At 37.6% G+C, this 17,951-nt stretch overlaps 1 protein-coding gene across 5 annotated transcripts in view; it reads left to right on the top strand.

The window, feature by feature from the left end:
• ERCC8 (ERCC excision repair 8, CSA ubiquitin ligase complex subunit) overlaps window positions 1-8,110 on the top strand; it is a 56,186-nt gene extending 48,076 nt beyond the window's left edge. For all 5 annotated transcript variants that reach the window (XM_070476727.1, XM_020907825.2, XM_020907814.2 and 2 more), the window contains one exon: window positions 248-8,110. In XM_070476727.1, the coding sequence (XP_070332828.1) occupies window positions 248-316 (69 nt within the window). In that variant the 3' untranslated portion in view covers window positions 317-8,110. The remainder of the gene's footprint in view (window positions 1-247) is intronic.
• The last annotated feature ends 9,841 nt before the right edge of the window (window positions 8,111-17,951 follow it).

Raw genomic sequence — 17,951 nt, 5'->3', positions numbered from 1 at the left:
TGTGTGAGGTAACTACTTTGAAGGAAACAGAGAATTTGAGTAAAGTCTGATATGTCTATTTAAAATGAAATTGCATTGTTTTATATTGAATGTGGGTGTTTCTTAAGTTACTTTTGGTTTTAAATGAACAGTTATATAGTTTCTTTCAAAATAATCTAGTTGCTTTTATCTGATTTCATAACTATATTGTGAGCCTAAAATTATGAGGTAGAATAATTGAATCTTTCTTTTTTGCTTCCTTTTTTAGACTTCAACCAGATCACAATTAAATCCAGCATTTGAAGATGCCTGGAGCAGCAGTGATGAGGAAGGATGAATATTGTTCTTAGTACCCTTTTTGTCTCTATCGAAACTTTTAAAACTGGACTATTTTATCTTTTCAGTTGTCCAGTTCATTTCTGTTCAGTCGGTCAGTCGTGTCCGACTCTTTGCAACCCCATGGACTGCAGCACGCCAGGGTTCCCTGTCCATCAGCAACTCCTGGAGTTTACTCAAACTCATGTCCATTGAGTCAGTGATGCCATCCAACCATCTCATCCTCTGTCGTCCCCTTCTCCTCTTGCCGTCAATCTTTCCCAGCATCAGGGTCTTTTCCAATGAGTCAGCTCTTCACATGAGCTGGCCACAGTATTGGAGTTTCAGCTTCAGCATCAATCCTTCCAATGAATATTCAGGATTGATTTCCTTTAGGATGGACTGGTTTCATCTCCTTGCAGTCCAAGGGACTCTCAAGAGTCTTCTCCAACACCACAGTTCAAAAGCATCAATTCTTCAGCACTCAGCATTCTTTACAGTCCAACTCTCACATCCAAACATGACTACTGGAAAAACCATAGCCTTGACCGGATGGACCTATTTTGTCCATTGACAGCTAAATGAGCTGTGAATTTGAGTGATTGTTTTCCCTTTTGTCTTAAAATAAGGTTAATATTTGCATGAAGTCCTAAAACAAAGTTCAGTATAGTTTATTTAATGAGAACATTTTTCCTTAACCCCAGTTGCTATGGCTTGCTGTAGTCACTATAGTACAAGGAGACAGGTTGTGGTATCCTCTTTGTGGGACCTGAGCAGATTGTCTGAATGATAAGATGCAGTCTTAGAGGATAAGCAAGCAGAGGTTATCAGCACTGACTTTCTCCTGCTGGTTGTACAGTCACTTTGTTCATTTTCACCTTCAAGGGTGATTTTACTGAGGATTATATCAAAAATTATAGTTGAAAAGTTAGAAACAAAATTAGTTTATTTTTATTAATATGTTGTTTTTGCAGTGGTTTCATTTATTTAACCATTTTCTAGCTTTATGTTAAATATTTTTTAATTCATTGCCTTCCACAATTGAAAAAATGCATTATAGGAGGTTTTTAACTTAGGAAAAATCCTACATTTCCTTTATTTTAATGCATCAGATGGCAGCTTGCACTACTTTTCTATGAATCTGGTTACTGTGTGACCAAGTCCTACTGCATTCATCAAAGCAGAAAATATCCTGTCAGGTAATTGGGTTTAAACATGAAATGTCATAAAATTTCTCTTTTTTTGTTGGGGTATAGCCGATTAATATTGTCAAATGTCAGAAAATTTCTATTTTATTTTCTGCTAGTGTGTCATAACCCACAAGTGATTATCATGAACCTAGTCTTATATTCCCTTTCTTTCTGATTCTTATCAATAGGAGACTAGTTAATGAGGTTTTTGTGAGCTTGACCACCTATATAGTTGAGTTTTTCAATGTGTAACTGTTAGGCCTCATATCAGACCTTTCTGGCCAAATGTTTTCCTTACATTTACTTTATAGTTGCCTCCTTTTAAAGCCCTGACCATTTTACTCTCACTTTTTTCTCCTCTTAGTGGGGATTCTTACAACCTTTGAGAATGCTGTTGAAATTGGAATTTTTTTTTTTTAATTTTAAGAAAGAAGAAGTCTTTCTACAAACTGCAAATACTGTAAAGATAACTGGCTACATTTTTAAAAGATCCATCTGCTGGGGATGAGGAATGTCAGCCCTCCTAGTGCTGTGGACAAGTCTAATCCACTGACCAGGCAGTGCTGGCAAGCATTGAGGCCATACTAGTACCCAGTGTCTGTGACTTTACATGTTCCTATAGGCGTCCATAAACCATTTCCCTTTCCCCCATCTGAGCTTTTCTGAGTCAAATTTCAGCCTGTTCTTCAAAGTAGTAAGAGATGACTCCGCCTGAACGCTTGCTTAGGTGTTGTGGGCCATTTGTGAATTTGGTGTGAGGGGCTTCTCAGGAGATCATGGCTTCCTACAAACACTATTGTTCAGGTCACAATCTTCTCTGCCATGCCTGCTTGCTGCTGTCACGAGCAACTCATTCCCCAACCTAGTAGGGTGTAAGAGGTCCCTTGTCCAGAGACCTGTGTCTCAATGTTTAATGAAAAGGAGGAGAAAAGTAAAGGAGCACGGGTTCCAGCATGCCCCCGCAAAAAACCCTGAGGAGTTGATCCAGTTAATGTTAAAAATGCAAAGCACTTGATCCATGTACATGGGCTCTCCTACGAGCTGCTACTTAGCAATATGCAAGGAGTCTCATACGCCAATGTAAAAGATAAGCTGATGCCACCATTGCTTTTCTAGATACAGACACTAGCCCCGTAAAGTTGATTAGGACACCCTAGAGAAGGGGCACTGATCACAGAGAGGCTACTAGCGACCAACAGGAGCTTATCAGGTAAACACCGAAAAGAAAAAAATGGAAAAGTTTTAGTCAGCTAGAGAGAGAAGTCTTTCTGTAAGTTTTTAAAAACAGGTGGCAGCGTGAGAAAGGGACTGATTATTCCTTGGACAGGGGCAATCCCAGGGATAGGTTAACTAGAAGCACCTGACCCCTTCAGCCTCCCTCTTTTCCTCTTAACAGCCAGAAAAAGTAGACTGTACCTTCAGGGTACAAAAAATCTAAAAGAAGAAAAGGAAGAGAACAGAAAAACCGACTGCCACTTTAGGTGGCTACAGCCCAGGGGAGAAAAAAGAAGGAACTTTAAATCTTAGGTACTAAGCAAGCGCCAGTTTAGCAAACAGTGCTAACTCTGGATTATTTACTGATTTAAAAGCAAAAACAGATAAAAGGTAATTGAATAATATATGCATAAATATAATATTAAAACAAAGCTTTTAATCAGCTGGAAATCCAAAATTTATATACTAAATGAATATCCTAAAGTTTGTATAACAAAAATATTAAGATGGTAACTTATGTTGGATTACTACAGCATTAACAATATCCCACCCATTGAGGGCCCCCATACTCAATATCCAGTATTATTTCTTTTAAATTTTATTGAAGTATGGTTGACTTACAATGTTGTCTTAATTCCTGCTGTAACAGCAAAGTGATTCAGTTATATCCATATAAATATTCTTTTTCATATTCTTTTCCATTATGGTTTATCACAGGATATTGAGTATAGTTCCCTAGGGGTACACTACAGTAGGACCTATATTTTACCAATCCTGTATATAAGAGTTTGTATCTGCTACTCCCAAACTTCTCCTCTCCCCTTTGGCAACCACTTGTCTGTACTCTGTGCCTGTGAGTCTGGTTCTATTTTGTCCCCTCCTTTGCTCAGTTGTGTCTGACTCCTTGCAACCCCTTGGACTACAGCCCGCCAGGCTCCTCTGTCCTTGAAATTTTCCAGGCAAGAATACTTGAGTTGGTTGCCATTTCTTTCTCCAGGGGCTCTTCCCAACCCAGGGATCAAACCTGCATCTCTTACATCTCCTGCATTGGCAGGTGGCTTCTTTACCACTGCACTACCTGGGAAGCTTATTTTAGATTCCACATATAAGTGATGTCATTTGATATTTCCTATCTCTTTCTGACTTTGCTTACTGTGATAATCCCTAGGTCTATCCATATTGCTGCAAATGGCATCTCATTCTTTTGAATAGTTGAGTAATATTCCATTGTGTGTGTGTGTGTGTGTGTGTGTGTGTGTGTATGTACGCCACACTGTGTGTGTGTGTGTGTGTGTGTGTGTGTGTGTATGGCAAATCTTCTTTATCCATTCATTTGTTGATAGACTTTTAGGCTGTTTCCATGTCTTAACTATTGTAAATAGTGCTGCTATGAACATAGAGGTACATGTATCCTTTCAAAATACAGTTTTGTCTGGGTATATGCCCAGGAGTGGAATTGCATATGGCAATAGAGTTGCCTTTTTTAGTTTGTTGAGGAAACTCCATACTGTTTTCCATAATGACCGCACCAGTTTACATTCCTACCAGCAGTGTAGGAGGGTTCCCTTTTCTCCACAACCTCTCCAGCATTTATTTGAAGACTTTTTAATGGTGGTCATTCTGAACAGTGTGAGGTGGTACTTCATTGTAGTTTTGAATATCCAATATTATTGAAATTCCTGATTCTCTTCAGTCAACAACTGGTAAATATCTTGCCCCTGGAAATGTGGCTAATATGTTCTGTTCAATGCCTATTTCACCATCCTCTAACTGCTCTTTGCCTTCACTTCAAACAGACACAATAAACCTTTTCCAGACTGTCCATCCTCAGCAGCTTTGCCATCACACAGTCTTGGCAGACAGGATCTCAACAGCATCCACCTTCTTCCAGGAGCAGAGGTGTGGGTTTACATTAATTGCATCCTCCTCCAAGGATATTCATTTGATGTACATTTAAGGGATACAGGTCTAACATCTTTAATACTTTCGGGGTTCTGATGGCAAAAAACATTCTTTCTTTACAAATTTTAATACTTCCAAATTAAAATCAACAGGTACTCCTGTTGGTGCCCTGAAGGACTCTTTCACCAGGGAACTCTTGGTAACCTCTTGTCATACCTCTCGGAATCGCTAGACCACTTAGGATAGATATGTTACCCAAGGGTTTCTGAGGCAAGAAACTGCCCCTCTTAGCTCCATACTATGCTTCTTTAGAAAAACAACAAATGAAGTACATGCTGAGCTCTCTGGAAAATAGAAGCTCTGAGCCTGTGATTTTCCATACCAACTGCTTGTTAAACATTGGTCATGGAAATAATACACCAGAAACATGGCATAGCTACTAAGGCCTCTTAGTAAGGCCTCATAGAGCATGGAGCCAAACCTGAGCTCTCTGGTGTATTCCACCTGCAGAAGGAGGTGGTGTCTGCTGTCATCAATCCCTTGCTAAATGCCATGGTGCTGGAGAATATCACCCCTCCCCCAGTCCACTTGGCTGCTCAGAATCCACTAGGCACTAACTGAATGAACAGCAGTGGATGTTTATAGACTATGCAAATGGCACTGGCAACCATCATACATGATGGAGCTCAATGGAATGTTGCTGCTTTCCACCTTTTAGCCAGGATGTCCCTAATGAATGACAGAACCCAAGAAACAACACACTCAGCCAAACTGCTGGCCCACAAGTAGCCCCATTTCACATTTATTATGAACTGTTGAGTCATTGCCTAAAACTGTCCCTTTAAGGGAGAAAAAGCTAACAAAACTTGGAGTGTCTAGCCTCACAGATACCCAAAATATAAATCACAACCACACATCTCCATATAATATTTACTGAGGCCATAATACAGAATATAATGTACTCCATACTATCAGAGTTATAAATATAAGTGATAATAACCAAGATACACATTTTACTTCTCTATAAAATACATGGTTCTAATCTCTTGGAAAAAGTATTCAATAAAACTTTCACGTCCCTGGAAGGTACCAAATAGCCAGTTTAATTAAGAGGCGTAATGGTCTCACGTGGCTCCTTTTCAAGTTCCAATCAGATAGATGGACCCCTAAATGGGTCTGTATCTTGCTCTAGGCCTTCACTCAAGGCTAAAATCACTTCACTAAAATCAACTTTTAAAAATTTCCCAACATTTAAAGGGGATGTGCATTGCCTTCATGTATATAAAGACTCATTTTATATGAGGCCCTTTTTATAGTGTCTTCCCGTATCTTTATAAATTTTTTATCATTCCCTCATCCCAGAAGGGCTGGAAGCCATATCAAGGGGCCCATTAGCCAGACTGTCCATACACCAGACAGCTGTTCGTCTGATAGGGAACCTATTAGAGCCTAAACTTCCACCAAAAACAAAAGCCCTGTCAGTGCAGCTGCATGTGTTTTCTGCTGACGTCGGTCTTATTGCTACTAGTCTATGTGCTTTCATTCATTTACGTCTAAAGGCCCAAATCCTCTAAATAAGCCGTAGTTTCAACCAAACATGGCAAATGTGAGTCTCACATTCCCTCAAGTGGGGAATCTCTTGGAAAGGATAACCTAATCCCACCTCCAAGAGGACATCTCCTAAACTGAGACCTCGCCCATTGGAGATGACTTAATCCTGGAGATGACTTAAAACCTCAACTCCATCAACATACATGGGGTTGCACGAATTGGACACAAGAGATTCTTACTAAGGATTCCATTACATCTCAGAGTTTACTCTCTGCTTAGCCCGTGATCCTACTTGTTCTCTGCCAAAAGGTACACCCCCCACTCCTGTGCCTAGAGAAGAATCTAGTAGAGGTCATTGCTATCCGTGTTTTAAATATTAGTGGAGACTGTTGCTTTCCCTGAAAGCATTTGCCTCGTATTAGTCAAATTCTTTAACACTCTGGGGAGAGGACCGCCGAGTTCCCAAGGCGTTTTCTTGCTCTCACCTCGTGTGTCTCATCATGCTTACCACAATCACTCTTTCTCCTTGGTTACGCACAATCCCACTAATCTTACATATACTTTACTAATGTGTTAAGTCATATTGCCCAACAGAATAACTGCTGGACCTGTCAACTTGAGAGATGTATATATCATATATACATATTATATATATAGATGTATATATACAAATAGATATTATCATACCTTTAGCACACTTTCCAACTTCACTTAGATACTGTTGAAAAAAAAAATCTTCAACTGAAGCATTCTTTCTCTTCAGTCTATACTAAAAAACCCCATTTCACATAGATAAAATCCTTTAAAGAAAGCCCTGAAGGCAAACCCTTAAACTGTACCAGTTGTATTAATAGATAAAATTAGCTTCAAAGTGAGGACTCTCCCATATAAAGCCCACTGTTGATGAGACACAAGAAAACAAAAACCTGTAGCTCTATTATTTAAAGTCTCAATGAGACAATAATAGAAAAAGCTTGTCTCAACAAACTAGTCTCAGTTATCTTTTAAAGAAAAGTCACTATCTCAGAGATTAGATATTAAACCAAATGACTGCATAGTTCTAACTCAATAGTTCATCACTGTTCAGTCATATCCTAATACCTGGTTGTTTCTATAAAAGTGATTAGCTGTGGAAGATTAGAAAAGGGAAAGAAATTTCTGTAAGTTATAATTTTTATAAATGTATTGATAAATTTTCTTTCTTTCAATGTAATTTTTTCGCTATATTCACATCCTATTTACTGAGCCTGTATTTTAAAACTCTTGAGTATCATTAGAACAGTAAACTTAAAATCATTCAAATCATGCCAAAAATGAAATTGGCGCAAAGCCTGGCTTGCTTGAGATTTTTCCTTTCAAAAAGTATAGCAGGGAAAGCTAATTGCAAAATGGACAATAATCACTTTGTATAATGAAGAAGGGTCTAGACATCTGAAAGATAAATCTATTGCTAGGATAGAGTTTCTTCTGTTTTAGCTCTACAAAAAATATTACATTTAAGGGACAAACAGTTCAGTCATAAATATGGCTTTTATTTGCAAAAAATATATATGGTCTTGTGCTGCCTAGATTGCTGTAGTAAACCCTGGTGCCAAGAATTTATTACAAGTCATTTCTGGGAAGGCAAGCTTGTCTGTCTTAGAATATCAGCAACATCCTCAAATACAGGAGGTATAGTTCTTTGTTGCCATCTAGTTCCTTCCTTTCTGCTTTTTAAAAACTGGACAATTAGAAAATAGAAAAAAAAAAAACACACTAAGGGAAATAATAAAAAACAACTGTGATGTGACCCCTAATTCTCTGTGTGTGGAGTCTACAAATGCCCTGTATACTCCTGACAAATCAGTCTTGTTTATCTTTTAAGAGAGTACTCATAAACTTTGTGCTAGTGGGTTAATACAGTTGTCCCAGTCTGTGCTCTCCCTAAACTTGGAACTAAATAAATGTCACAAGCTTAATGTGGTTTGTTATTTTATCACCAAAAACACCAGTCAGTGTTTAAATACCAAATTCCTCAAGCTCCTCATGTTTTCTTATGCCTTGACCGTGTGTTAGCGGTTATTGCATAGGATCTGTAGCCTTGGGCCTGGCCAGTAACTTAGGTAACTGTTAAAGGCAGCAAATGTCTGAATGTGGCACAGACTGATGGGCACAAGCCACTTCTCTCTTGTTTATCTCATTCTTATAGCAGGAGTTAGCTACAGCACTGCTATCACCCTTTTGTTCAAACACCAGCAGGAGCAAGAAAGCTGATCCTTCCCCAGTGGCCCACGCCCCACTCTCCAGCTTCGCTTCACCTGTGTAGTCGCATCATCCACTGTCACGTAAATCTGCCTCATCTGTATACATGTACTGTTAATGTGCAAAAATGAAGAGATAGATCTTTTGAGAACTGAGTTATTAACTATTTTTCTTGTACTGTTTTAATGTCTTTTATATATATTATGTGTGGAAAAAATGTGACTTTCAGTAAATATGGTGGAAAAAATGTATTAAAAGTAATTCGGTAATATTGTTCTGAACATTAAAGAATGGTAAGTTTATTTTAAAATTGTACTGCTTTCATAAAGAAATAATGAACAATAGATTGCGAATCAGAAGACCTGAGTCTTTGTCTTAGTTTTACTACTAAGTAAACATGTAAAATTTGAATACTATTTTTTTTTACTGGTTTTTTAATTTTTTTCATTAGTTAAAAAAAAGGAAGGGACAGAAAACTGGAGTGGAAAATTGTTAAATTCAGTCCTGATCCAGAATCACACATTGTAATATTTAGAAAGCATTTTAAAATGATATTCATGAATCCCCCGGTGGTCCAGTGGTTATGACTCTGCACTTCCACTGCTCAGGGCCCAAGTTCAAAACCTGGTTGGTAAACTTAAGATCTCACAAGCTGCGTGGCCAATATATGTGTGAATGGGTGTGTGTGTGTGTTACTTTGGGAATTCCCTGGTGGTGCAGTGGTTAGGATTTCAGTGCCTGGTCCAGGAACTAAAATTCTGCAGGCTTCACGACACAGCAAAGCAGTTTTTAAATAGTGTTCACTGTGTGAAATACATTAACAGAGGTTTGTATTCAAGATTAATTGAAGTTCATTAAAGGCAAAAGTAGAGTGTCTTTCTAAAAGGCTCATGAATAATCTTACACTAAATATCCAAATTTTAATGGCATGAACATGGTATTTTTCCCTAAACTAAAACTTGTAAAATTCCCATCCAAATTATTATGCAACCACCATTTGATTTAGCAAGTTAGCCTCCCTGTATTAGTTTCATTTGTGGAAAGGGAATAAAATAAACCATAAAAAGTTGTAAGGATAAATGAAATAAAGTTCTTACATGTAATAATTGTTCACCTAATAGAACTCTTGTTACTTAAAATCTCATGATTATTGGGCTCTGAGCTCTTGTCAAATTCTCTTCAACATTACCTCCTCAGTAGATGATCTGCTTATTTATTTTATCATTCTCTCCTAGAATGTATATTCTGTGAGGGCAGGGTTTTTATCTGTTTTAGTTATTGCTGCATCCTCAGTACTTAGAACATTGCTTGGCAAATAGAAGATGCCATATGTATGTATTAATATTATATATATATATATGTCATATACATTATAATTATATATATATATAATTTATTAGTGAATACAAGGCAGGAGGAGAAGGAGACGACAGGATGAGATGGTTGGATGGCATCACCAACTCGATGGACATGAGTTTGAGCAAGCTCCAGGAGTTGGTGATGGACAGGGAGGCCTGGCGTGCTGCAGTCCATGGGGTCGCAGAGTCAGACACCACCGAGTGATTGAACTGAACTGAACTGAACCATTATCAATCACTTAAGTGCAAAACAAAAATTCCACTCCTAATTTGCAAATAATAAAATGCTTAACTGATTATGCTATTTTTAAAACTTACTGTGCAAGAAATTTTGTGTTATTAAATATTAGTTAACAACTTGGGTGTTGCATTAATCTTGTAGTCTTTCTTCTCACGCAATGGCAAAGGGTCCTACTGGCCGGTACACCTATCGTAGATCCTCCATGAATCCTTTAGAGGGCTGCTGTTACCCTGGAGGTTTGCTGTGTGACGCTCAGTAGCTAAACAAAATTAGAGGGTCTTTATGAAAACTTGAATTCAGACTTCTTTATGTGTTCTCCAATTCTAGCCCATTCCCACCTGGTAATATGGTTAGACTGAATTTCTCCATTGCTTTTAGCTCTAAAGTTATGGGCTTTCTACTCGTGTGCCCCCATTATGGAAAAATGACAAATATATTTGAAAATTTCACCTACTAAGGTCATTGATTAGCTTTGTAACCAGAAGGAATGCAAGAAAAGCAAGATGAGGGCTCATAAACTCAAAAACTTGCATAAGCCAGGAGAACATGGTAAATGAGGAATCAAATATGAGAATTATAATTACATTGCTTATTTTTATTGTACTTTGCTATAAGCATGTAACATAAATATATGAAACTAAAGATTAAGTATTCTACTATAAATCCAAATACTAATAAAGTATTTTATGTGTTTCTTCTATAATTCATTATTTTTTTATCTTGAACCAAAGAAATGTGGCTTTTTTCTTCATCATCTGTGAGCAATACTAATTTTATTAAAATTAATATATTTTTCACAGATAAGGTTTTTCCAAAACATAGATTCCTTACTCAGTTTTTTTTTTTTTCTTTTTCATATTTAAAATATCTGAGTTGTTCATAGAATTCAGTTCCTGGTTAGTTTTATAACTACACTTTAGTATGTGTGTGTGTGTTCAGTTGCTCAGTCATGTCCAGCTCTGCAACCCTATGGACTGTAGCCCACCTGTCTCCTCTGACCATGGAATTTTCCAGGCAAGAATACTGGAGCAGGTTACCATTTCCTTCTTCAGTGGATCTTCCTGACCCAGGGATCAAACCCATGTCTCTTGCATCTCCTGCATTGGGAAGTGGGTTCTTTACCACTGCGCCACCTGGGAAGCCCCACACTTTAGTATACTTTTTTTTAGCTCTTTATTCACATTATCAATATTATAGGTGAGAAAAGGCAAACTGATTTGTTTGTTTTTATAAATTTCAAAATCATATAACTTAGAATTCAGCTCTTAGATTCACAAGGGGTAATTATCACTTAATTTCTGGAAAATGATTTCTGCATCTGAAAATAGGCCATGTTTTTTCTGGTTTAGTGAGTTTCCCAAAGGCACAGTTTTATTAGAAATTAGATGAATAAAAGAAATTATTTGTTTGTGTAATTGATTGTAAACACACTTGCAGAGAAATAGAGTGTCTATGTCAGCTAAAGGCATAGACAATCTTTGAAGAAATCTTCACTAATGAGTTCAGCTGACACTTTCTTTAGATAACACAAACCAATTTTTAGAAACAGCCAAAACAAAACTCTTCATTCTCACACCACATTTACTTTACATACAATTCACCAAGTAAAGAAAGCACTGATGTGTCTTCTATGGTTTAAACCTTGCTAGTACATTCATCTCATAGTACTCATTGCTACATTCATTTTATGTCTCTTTTTCCTAAATTAAATTTGATACCTATTTAGTTATAAAATAAGCACATGTTGTATGACTTGTGCTAACTGCCCGCATGGACTTAAGTTTTGAAAAACAAATCCAGTAGTAGCTCTGACTTGCTAAAAACTGTGGCCCTGTTTACACACTTTACTCAACACATAAAAATTATGTCTTCATATGCCTATCACTGGCACAATGTTCAAAAGCTATTCAAACACTGTCTTCCAGACACCACAGATGACTTAGCTACTTGGGTGGTATTTATATCTTTTATATCTATACTTTCATTGACTGGAAGGGGAAAAAACTATAAATGATTTAACCTTTTCACGCTACTTTGCACTATAAATCCCTTTACCCCTAAGAAATGCTAACAAATATTTAATGAGATTAAATTTATATTTGAAATGTTAGTTTCTGTTCAGTACACAATTTCTGTTGCAATCAACCTTTTCATCAACCCATCACTGGCAACATGTTTTAATGCCAAGAATTTTTTTTTAACTTGACACATTTTACACCATTATCACTGCTGTAATTCCAGTCCAGTCCATTTAGTTATTCACTAAGTTAAGTTTGTCATTAACATGTCTTTGCTTTTCTGGGCATATTTCTTGCTGTGGGTAGTTTCATAATAGCTTCTAAAGTCATTGTATATTTAATACTTTTTTTAAAAAAGTAATTCAGTCACTAAGTCATAATTTAGTCCGACTCTTGCGACCCCATGGACTATAGCCTGCCAGGCTCCTCTGTCCATGGGATTCTCCAGGCAAGAATACTGGAGTGGGTTGCCATTTCCTTCTCCAGGGGATCTTCCTGACCCAGGAATCGAACCTGGGTCTCCAGCACTGCAGGCAGATTCTTTACTGACTGAGCTACAAGTTGGTGTGCAGAATTAATCATATAGAAATAATCTCTAATTCCACATGGCATATGCTCTTCAACTTCCTTTGAAACACATGACTATGTCAGTTCTTCAACTTTCCATTTTTAATGGAGAGAAAAATGTATAATATGATAAATGTCAACTCCTGGTTAATATCAGAGAGATGTTACATAGTGGTGGGATTTGTAATAAACCTGATAACACCTGCTTAACGGCAGGTGTTATGAATTAGGAATAGATTTGCCTGAAAGCCCAAAATAACATAGCTTAAATAAAAATGCATTTCTTTTGATAAAAGTCCAGGAAAGCAGTCCTCAGAAGTGTGCTGATTCTAAGATCATCAGGAAACCCCACACTTTCTATCTGATTGCTCTTGCACCCTCTTATCAGCAGCTTCCCCCTTGAAATACAACTTGATTTTTCTAGCCATTAAATCCACATTCCACCCAACAAGAAAAGGGAAAATGAAGAAAATAGCATTCTGTCCTTAAGGACACTTCTATCTTTCACACACCACAGTCAGTAACATCCTACTAGTCGGAACTCCTAGTCAGACCTAACTGAAAAGGAAACTGGGTTTTTAAGTGGTCATTTGCTGAGCTAAAAACTGGGAGCTTGATTACTGTTGACACTGAGGAAAACAAATATTGGGGAACAACTAATAGCCCATGTCGTAAGATGACTCAATTCCAGGTAGCAAGCCATGTGTGAATATGGACCTACTGAAACTAGAAATGCTAATTATTCAAGAGAAGTGAAAAATTCATATTCTGTGAAAAACTGTATAACTTTTAGATGTAACAAGCAATTCAAAGTGTTTTATGGCTTGAGGGTTAAAAATCAATGGTCTACATCCTACTTGAGTGTACTACTTGTGACCATTTATGTAGATAAGAGTAGAACACATCATGAAAAAGAGGTCTCACATTTGCAATTAGGATGACCAAGAGACGTAAAATGAAGTCATATGAAAATAGCCAAAGGGATCAAGAACCATTTAACCCAGAGAAAAGAAAATCTGCTGTGGACGTGATAACTATCATTTATTATATGAAGAACAGTCCTGTAGTATAAAGCTCAGATTTATATGTGACTCTAAAGGACAAATTAAAAACCAAAGTACAGAAACAAAAGTATGATATAAGAAGCAAAACATAAACATAGAGGAAAGAGTTTTAAAGTATGTATTTTTTGAGATCTGTTTTGATTGACATTTATTAAAAGCCTGTGTTTTTCTTTAAAGCCCATCTAACCTAGAGCCTGTTTCACTGTTTTGTATTTATATTAGTACATATATATATATATAGTCCTCTTCCCTCCAAACCTCTCACCTAAGAACAGTCCCAAATGAATGAGTTACTCAAGACAAGCTTCCTTTCAAATTTACATCTTTAAGACTGGGCTTAAAGTTAATAATAAAGTTATTAAAATTGCAAATTTAAAACTTTGTCCTATTTAAGATGGCAAATTCATCTTACAAATCTTGTTCTATTTATAAATCTAATAAATTTATAAATCTAAAAAGCATATCAATCAACTGACCTTAAAGAATTCAACATCTCTCTTTTTTATTGGTATAAGTCACACACCAGTTTTAAAAAATCACCCTTTAAAAATATGCAATTAAGCAGTTTTGGTGTACTGGCAAACTTGAACAATCACCACTATCTAATCCAGAAAATTTCCAATAGCCCCCAAAGAAATCCCATACCCCTTAGCAGTCACTCCTCATTTGCCAGCAAAGTCCCTAGCCTTAAGCAATCTCTATAAATTTGCTTATTCTGGACATTTCATACATACGGATCCTACTATATGTGGTCTTTTGTAACAGACTTTTTAAAATTAGCATGCTGTGTTCAAGATTCATCCATATTGTAGCGTGCATCAGCACTTCATGCTTTATTTATTGTCTAAAAGGATTCCATTGTAGGGATATACCACATTATATCTATCAGTTCATTAGCTGATGGTCATTTCAATTGTTTCCACTTTTTGGCTATTATGGATAATGCTGCTGTGAACATTGTTCACAAGTTTTTGTGTGGATATATGCTTTCAGTTCTCTTGAGTACACAAGAGAATATCCAAGAATTGCTGGGTCATATGTCAACTCTGCATTTTACTTTTTAAAGTGTAGTTGATTTGGGCTTCCCTGGTAGCTCAGCTGGTAAAGAATCATCTGCCATGCAGGAGACCCAGTTCAATTCCTAAGTCAGGAAGATCCGCTGGAGAAGGGATAGGTTACCCACTCCAGTATTCATGGGCTTCCCTGGTGACTCAGATGGTAAAGAATCCACCTGCAATGTGGGAGACCTGGGTTCAATCCTGGGTTGGGAAGATCCCCTGCAGAAAGACATGGCAACCCACACCAGTATTCTTGCCTGGAGAATCCCCACGGACAGAGGAGCCTGGCGGACTACAGTCCTGAGGTCGCGACAAGTCTGACATGACTGAGCGACTAAGCACAGCACAGCGTAAGCGCATCGTTGATTCACAATATTGTGTTAGTTTCAAGTATACTGCATCTTACTTTTTGAAGAATTGTCGAATTGTTTTACAAAATGCCTACACCATTTTACATTCCTACAAGCAACGTATGCAAGTTCCAATTTCAATTTTTCTACATTCTTGCTCACATTTTTATTGTCCATCTTTTTTATTATAGCTATATTAGTAGTTGTGAGTGGTAACTCACTGTAGAACTCAACTTCTCTTAAACAATAAGCTCTATTCACAAATCTATTCAAATTCCCTTAACTGCATTGAAAATTTTAACAATCGATGTTTTTAAGCACTTCAAATGTCTTAGTAGATAAATGAATGTGCAAAACTTCCAATAATTTAAACATCTCTTATGTGTGTGTGCTCAGTCGTGTCCGACTCTTTTCGACCCTATGAACTGTAGCCCACCAGTCTCCTCTGTCCATGGGATTCTTCAGGCAAGAACACTGGAGTGAGTTGTCATTCCTTTCTCCAGGGAATCTTCCCGACCCAGGGATTGAACCTGCATCTCCTGCATTGAAAGCAGATTCTTTACCAATGTGCCACCTGGGAAGTCCAAACATCTCTTATAAATCCAATAAATTAAACTTACAAAGACAATAAAACCTAATTTTTCATTTCAATCATTTAGTACTGATTATAAACATAAACATTTTTTAAAAAAATGTTTACATTCTAATTTTTAAATGTATCTGAATCCAACTATAAAACTCAAAATGGAATCATAAACCTAATCTGTGAAATTTTAAACCCTAAATACATATGTATTTAAACCCTAAATACTCATAATTACTAACAAATATCTATCATCATTATAGGTATTTAACATTTCAATATTATCTATATTAATTATCAATAATTACTATATTGATAATACTATATAAGATAGTTTGACTCCTTTTAGCATCTTTTAAAATTTTAACTCTTCCTGAGGTTTGAAGAACATCTGCTTGATAAGGAAAGAGTTTTACCAGCTCTAATTAATTTTGATCCACTCATTATAATGAGTTGAACACCGACTATGTTTCAGAAACATTTTCACTGCAAGTCAGTGTTATTAGCATGACTTTAAAACTGACTGAAGAAATGAAAATGGGAGGAGACAGATGAACCTTTTAAAAGGTGAGAGTTATGGTCTCATACTGAAGTGGAGAAAAAAGACAATAGATAAGGCAAATATGAAGATAAAATACATTATTAGAAACTGCAAAGGAGGAAAAAAAGATAAAGGGAATGAGAAGTGGAGGCAGGAAACTGCATTAAAATTTTAGATAAAGCAAACAAGAAAATCCTCACTGAAAAAATGATTTTTTTAAAAAAAAGATGAATTTTGAGGAATGACTGAAGCAAGTGAGGGAGCTAGCCAAGCAGACATCTGGGGAAAGACCATTCCAGATAAGGAATATCAAGTGCAAAGGCTCTGAAGGAAAAGTATACACGGAATAGCTAAGGATCAGCATGATAGCCGATGGGGAAGAGTAATGAGTAGAGTCGTGGTTGGAGATGATGTCAGGCCAAGGAGGGCCTTGCAGGTCCCTGAGGGCATAGGAGAAACGATTGGAAGGTTTTGAGCAGAAGAGAGACACGATGTGACCTAGGCTTTAATAGGATCATGCTGGTGTCAGTGTGAGGACTAGCTGAAGAGCAGCAAGAAGCATAAGCAAAGCAGACACTGGTTAAGAGACTAGCAGCACCCGAGCAGTCCCAGGGTGCTGGCAGCGGGGATGGTAAGAAGTGGTTCTGGTTATAACGTGAAAGCGGCATTGGCAGAGAAGAAGGGCAGAATTAAAGGTAACTCTGAGACTTTTGGCCTGAGCAACCAAAAGAACAGAGCCGCCATTAAATGAGATCAGGAACACAAGGCAAGCGGGAAATAGCAGAGGCTCTATTGTGGGCGTTTACATTTGAGATACTGATTAGACATCCAAGAGGAGAGGCCCAGGAGGCCCCTTGATACACAGATGTGGAGTTCAGGGAAGAGATACCACTTAGAAGTGCATGTTTGTTAGTCATGAGTATACGGATGGCATTTAAAGCCCTGAGATTAGTTCAGATCCCCTGGGGGAATGAGCGCAGAAAGATGAGAAGAGGACCAGGACTGAACCCTAGGCATTCCAGCCTTCAGTGGGGGAAATGGAGGGAAATTGCTAAAGAGCCTGAGAAGGGATGGCCAAGGAAGTATGAGAAGAACCAGGCAGGCATGGTACTCTGAGGACACGCGAAGACCGCGCTTCAGGAAAACAGTCGCAGCTGTGTCAAATGATGTTAACAGGTCAGCTAAGAGGAGGACTAAACAGTGACCACTGGCTCATACTCTTAGCAAGTACATCAGCTTCCAGTCCCAGAAGAAGTTTCTCCAGGAGAACTTTCCTTGCCAAATCCCAGTGGGAATTAGAAGTTTCCCTTTAATGCTCCTCTGGCACATGGCACTGATCGATTTAAGAGCATTTAGTCATTCAACAAAAATGTATCTATTATTTATTACTTGCCAAGTACTACTCTAGGCTGGCAACTTAACAAAAACTCAAAAATCCTTTCTTATGGAGCTTGCATTTTAATACAGGCGTGCAGGGGAACATACAGTGAACAACGTTAAAAAGAAAATGTGTGTAGTATGTTAGAAGGTAGTAAGTGCTACAGAGGAAAATAACAGAAGGAAGGGATCAGGGAGTGAAAGCAGCGGTCATTTTAAATAGCATGCTCAGCAAAGCCTCTCCGAGCAAAGAGTGAACCACAAGGACATCCCGGAAGAGAGTATTCCAGACAGAGGAAACAAACAGAGAAGCTCTAAGGCAAAAGCATGCCCGCTCTGCTCAAGGAATAGCATGGGAATCTGTGAGGCCGGTTCAGAACAAGGGAAAGGGAGAGTGTTAG

This window comes from Odocoileus virginianus, chromosome 14, assembly GCF_023699985.2.
Source record: "Odocoileus virginianus isolate 20LAN1187 ecotype Illinois chromosome 14, Ovbor_1.2, whole genome shotgun sequence".
Taxonomy (NCBI): domain Eukaryota; kingdom Metazoa; phylum Chordata; class Mammalia; order Artiodactyla; family Cervidae; genus Odocoileus; species Odocoileus virginianus.
Note: the sequence above shows the minus strand (reverse complement) of the source record. Positions and strands in the feature narration are given on the sequence as shown.